Raw genomic sequence first — 5,447 nt, 5'->3', positions numbered from 1 at the left:
ATAAACAATCGATGTAAAGTACCTCATGAATGTTAAGATGTATTTAAATCAGTCAGCTGATCAGTGATTGGTTCAGACACGCTCCTTCGTGCGTCTGGAGGATGACAGGTGCTCACGTGAATAGAATGTCTGTAACTGACACAGATTTTCCCTCATTTTGCTTTAGAGTAATCTAACGATTTTTAGATTTAAAAAAACCTCAGCTTGAAATTAATTTTCTCTCAGAGCCTGCAGGACGATAAAAACAGTAAATAAAATTAAATAACTCAGATAAAGTTAGACATAAGTTCACCGCTGTTCTCCTCCGTCCTCCCCCTCCTGCCTGCTCTGTTATCTGTGGCTGACCGTCTCCTCACCCCCACCCCACCCCACACACACCAGTATGGAAAGCCAACGCTGACAAATCCACGTGATCATTGCGCGTCCATTTGATGCGTAAATGACGCTCAAACAACGCGTCAACACTTGTAATTACGCATCAAAGACACTTGGAAATTTAACACGTTTTTGACGCATCAACAACGTGTTATCAACGTGTCAACAACATGTAAACTACACATTGTTTGTGTGCTGTTTAAGCCTTTTGGTTAAGGCGTAAAAAGCATGTGTTTATGTCCGTTTGGGTAACCTTTGACRCGTCGTTTGCGCGTCATTTACGTGTCAAATTAACGCGTAATGTCCACGTAGATTTGTCAGCTCTGGCTTTCCGTACACCTCGGCAGTCTGTGCCTTGTGTCAGCACGGCCCTCACCTGCACAGAACAAAGTGACATCACTCAGTGAATCAGCTGAACAGGTACCTCAGCTCCTCCTCTTCACCTCGTGCTTCGTCTTCATCAGTGTTTTTATTTCTTCACCATCAAACGAGCGATGTTTCCTCTCTGCATATCAGCGCTCTAATGGAACAAAAAAAAAAAAATAAATAAAACAACCTCTGGAAATGTGACACAACCGTTACRTGTTGAGAACTGGAAACCGATGGCATGGTGCTATGTGCAAAATGTTTAGCGTCCTTTTTTTGTTTGTTTTTATTTTCTTTATTTTTATTTTTTGTTCTCGTTCAGGGTTTAAAAACACTTGAAAAGAATCCAGCTGGACAACAGGTCAGTGGGTGAAACAGCTCGACGCACGCAGGAGACATTCCTGCTCCGTGTACGGCCTTTTGTTGCTCACACACACACACACACACACACACACACACACACACACACACACACACCTCCATAAGCAGACTGACCCAACAGAACAGGACCAGTGTTCTCCGACAGAAGACTGGTTCCTCTTTCTCTCACTGCATCCTGTCCGTTTTTGTTTCAGCGTTAATCAGAGGCTCTGAAATGATAAAATATGATGAATTGTTCATGTTTCTCATAGATGAAAATGTGGAAAGTAAAAAGGAATTTTAGCTAAAGAGTTAAATTAAACTGYTCAGCTGCTAATAATAATCGGAAAAATTGCTTTTCCCTCATGTTTCAATCACAAAATCATTTAATTAGCAGGTAATATCACATGTAGGAGCGGTCACATTCTTAGTATTTTAAATCAGTTTGATTGTTTCACTAAAACATTTTAGGCTCAAAATATTTTGTTTTCACACCATGACAAAATGATTTCAGTCATATGAACTGTATGTGGAAAAAGTCAATTTATTTTTCAGTAAAACCTGTTTATGTTTAAAAAAAACATCAAAAAATACCTGTAAACTGAACACAGCCATCCTGACTTCCCTTCTGTTTTCACACAAACTGAACCGATCAGGATTTTATTTCATCTCTGGCTGTAAAAGTGCACGTGAGCGTGCACGTCAGAGCAGAGAGACTCCTGATTATCAGCTCAGTCTTTTGGCGTAAATAAAACAGCCATGATGGAGCTTTTATTTCATTAAAAACACGTTAGTTTTGTAAGTGATGAACAGAACTGGGCTACTTTTGTTTAAATTTGACTCTTTGAATTGTAGTTTTGATGTTCTGTTTTAACTTTTCACATTATTAACTATCATATACAATAAAACTAATTTTTTATTATAATTTTTTATGAGTTGATTGCAGGTGTTTCTGAGCCTGAAGAACAGCATTATACAGTATTTTTCACAGCAGTATTATAGTTTAAAGCACTTTCTGCAGCCTGAGTGTTCCCAACAGGCAGTAATGTTGCACTTTTTATTTTCCTGGACACATTTGTAACCTTAGTTCTCTGAAACATTTTTTGTTGGTTTTATAAAAACCAACCTAGAAAGCTGCAGCTCTCTGATGACACCTGCTGGACAGAGAAGGAACAGCAAGTTTTTATTATTATTTTTTTCTTTCTTTCTTATTTTAAAACCTGTGGACAGGTTACATGTCTTCTGTCAAATAGAAAAAAAAATCTTTTGAATCAAATTCTTCACTCAAACTACATAAATTAAAACATTTAACTGCTGCTTCTTGTTTAGTAAGGATAAAAGGTTAATTTGTAGCTTTATAACATTGCTTCATTCATATAATTTTATCACTAATTAGAAACATTTTAACACCGAGGCTGAATCTCTGTTATTTAATCATCCAGATAAGTAAGACAATCTCTACGTTTGCAGATTAAACAATGCACTTTGGAGAAGTTCAGCTCAGATAAATGACAGTGAATGAGTTCTGTATTTTTCACAGTTAATATATAATAAAATGAGTAATCTGGTCAGTTTAAGAGCTCAGCTTATTAATTTCTGATTCTATGAAATCATTCTAGAAATCTTTCAGAAATTCTCATTAGTTTTATAAAATTAAAGGTTTCATCTGTGAAACCGCAGCTGTGAAAACATTTAAAGATTTCTTTTTCTGTCAACAAAATAATTAAACTGAAAGAAAAAAAAAGTCAGTTTGGCACTTTTAATTCTCAAAACCAGCGTTTTACCGAACACTGAGATTTAACACTTTCACATAATTTTATTTTTAATTCGTGTTCTGTTCTTGTCTGAGTTGAGCCAAAAGTTTTCAGACAGATTAAAATATAGTTTTATGATTTAAATATCTTGTTAATCATCTTATTCTTTAATTTTTCCAGAGAAGATGACAACTTAGTGACTGTGTGGCTGAGGAGTCAGAGATTTATAACTTATGTTTCTATCTGGAAAAATACAAAGAAGTCTAAAACAGACTTTTTGTTGTTAGAAACAGAAAATGTGCCGTCGTTCTGTGGAACAGCAGTGAATAGAAATCACAAGGTTTCTTCTGTTTTTCACATAAAACCTGCTGTTTGTGCTTCGGTTCTGCTGCTTTTCACGTCTCAGAGGAAAAACATTGTTTCTGATCATTAAAAATGTTTKTTTTTTTAGAAACACTATTAAAAAAACTCAATCTGTTTACCGGTCGTTAACCTCCACGTGTCGTTTGTTTCCCACACTGTGACTGAATCAGGATCAGATGTTAGGTTAGCTGTTTACGATTTTAAATCTGTGTCGTATTTATTTGAAAGCAATGTCTGACCGAGGAGATGAAATGTAAAACTGTGGACACTCTGATACAGTTGCCTTGGATTCTTGACTCTGTCAATAAAAATGTGACAAAACAATAAAGCAGTATTACAGAAAGTGGTGCTCTCGGGATTTATTTGAAATCGATGCAAATGCTGCATTAATTAACATATAAAATCATGTTAACATCTGAATGTGCAGAAGATAAATTAACTCAAATTTACACTTCTGCTTCTACAGAGTAAAATTCTGCAACATTAAATAAACTGACACATTCCAGGTTTCACATTTTAATGGTTCAGATTTGCATACAGGCGTTGCAGGGCATGCATGACGATATGTACAGTTACATTTAAACTCTTTGTTCCATCAGAGCAGCTTAAAGAAGCAGGATTTTTATTTCCATCCAGTGCAGAAACCTTCATGTGTTTTATTTAACAGATTCATGACTCTTCTTCTCTTAAATACTTCAGATCTTTACGTTTCATGCGAGATACTTCAGTGGTTTTATACACTTTAAAGTAGAATGTGTTTAACAAACTGGTCCACTTCTTCATTATACCCAAGAGTCTGTGCAAGAAGTTTACACTTAATACAAAACAGTTTAAAAGTAAACAAACTGTTCAAACGTTGTGTAAAACAAAATGTAATAGTTTGAATTGGGGTTGAACRTTTAAAAAGGATCTTTAAAAAAAAAAGTATTGGCTTTTTTTTAATTCAACCAAACTTTAAGTGCATTTTTGTATAAAATGAATTCCCTTACGAGGTCCAGAAATGTGGAGAAACGATCAAACCGGAGGTCGTAGCGCTGAAACTGCCTTTTTAAAGCAGCACTTTTCCAGTCTCAAAATGTGCCGATGACTGAAACTTGAAGAAAGTGAGGTGCATCGTGGGATATGAACGTACAAAGACTTCATTCAATTTTTAAAAAAATGGCAGAATGTTTAAGGCAGAAGTTTCCCTCAGAAGCAGAACGGGAGCAGGAGAAAACTTCCCTCTTCATCAGAGGAGGCTGGAAACAGAAACAGCTTCAGAGTTTCAGTAAAGACAGAGTTTTASCATCAAACCAGGAGCTGGTTTCTCTCACCTGTTATGTCAGGTTCTGAATCAGACCCTTCTCCGGCTCGTGTTTGTCGTCCAGCTCCTCGTCAGAGTCTGAGAACAGAAGTGAGTGGTTTTACTCCACAATCAAGATCAGGTAAAACAGAAATTAAAATGTTTCAACTTAAGGAAGTTCGTCTAAAAGCTGCTTCTGCTTTTTTAAAACCAAACAGGAGTGTAATGAGCAGAAATCAGGCAGCTGATCCATCATCAAACTGGAGCAACAAACCCAGGAAGGACAGAGGTGAGAGCTCAGCGTTTGGTTTTCAGACCTGCCAGAGACTCTGGTGGGGAGTAAAACTGTCCGTCTGACACCGGACCGGGCCCGATCAGAGCGGCGTGCTCAGCGGCGTTCACAAAGGACTGATATCCTGCAACACAAACAGGAAACGACAGAGATCTATCACAGGTAGCGTCTGTGGCTCCRCACCACTGATTCTAACTGGAATCCTCTCTCACTGAAGTTAAATCGATTTTTCAGGGAAAGTTTGTCAAACCTGATTTAAAGTCAGTACTTAGAAATGTTTACCTCATAAATATGATGTCATTTTGTATTTTTTCCATGCAACAAAGAAATAAGAGCAGTCTGGTTTTATTCCCCGTGTTCTGAACTAAASTGAGGTGTGAAGCTGTGGTTACAGGACGTTTATTAACGCTGAGACTTACTGTTTTCATCCTCGGCCTCCTGAGGCAGGACCTTAAAGTCCAGCAGCCAGGTTTCTATCCAGGCCAGGACGAAGGAGATGATGGGCAGCAGATACCCGAAGGCCCCCTGAGACAGCAGCTGCACAAAAACACACAAACTGAATGAAAACCTCAAAAAACACAGAAACAATTAAAACTAAAAAACTCAAAAAACTAAATTAAAACCTACAAAAACACAAATAATTGAATTAAAACCT

At 37.2% G+C, this 5,447-nt stretch overlaps 1 protein-coding gene across 1 annotated transcript in view; it reads right to left on the bottom strand.

The window, feature by feature from the left end:
- Positions 1–3,718: 3,718 nt before the first annotated feature.
- The window catches only part of stard3nl (STARD3 N-terminal like), a 4,406-nt gene continuing 2,677 nt past the window's right edge, over positions 3,719–5,447 (bottom strand). Inside the window, exons 5-8 of the mRNA XM_014016163.1 lie at positions 5,212–5,329; positions 4,818–4,916; positions 4,532–4,599; positions 3,719–4,456 (exon numbers count right to left, since the gene is read on the bottom strand). Of these exons, the coding sequence (XP_013871617.1) occupies positions 4,535–4,599; positions 4,818–4,916; positions 5,212–5,329 (282 nt within the window). The 3' untranslated portion in view covers positions 3,719–4,456; positions 4,532–4,534. The remainder of the gene's footprint in view (positions 4,457–4,531; positions 4,600–4,817; positions 4,917–5,211; positions 5,330–5,447) is intronic.

Source organism: Austrofundulus limnaeus, unplaced genomic scaffold (genome assembly GCF_001266775.1).
Source record: "Austrofundulus limnaeus strain Quisiro unplaced genomic scaffold, Austrofundulus_limnaeus-1.0 Scaffold139, whole genome shotgun sequence".
Classification (NCBI taxonomy): Eukaryota; Metazoa; Chordata; class Actinopteri; order Cyprinodontiformes; family Rivulidae; genus Austrofundulus; species Austrofundulus limnaeus.
This window is presented reverse-complemented; position numbering and strand designations above follow the sequence as displayed.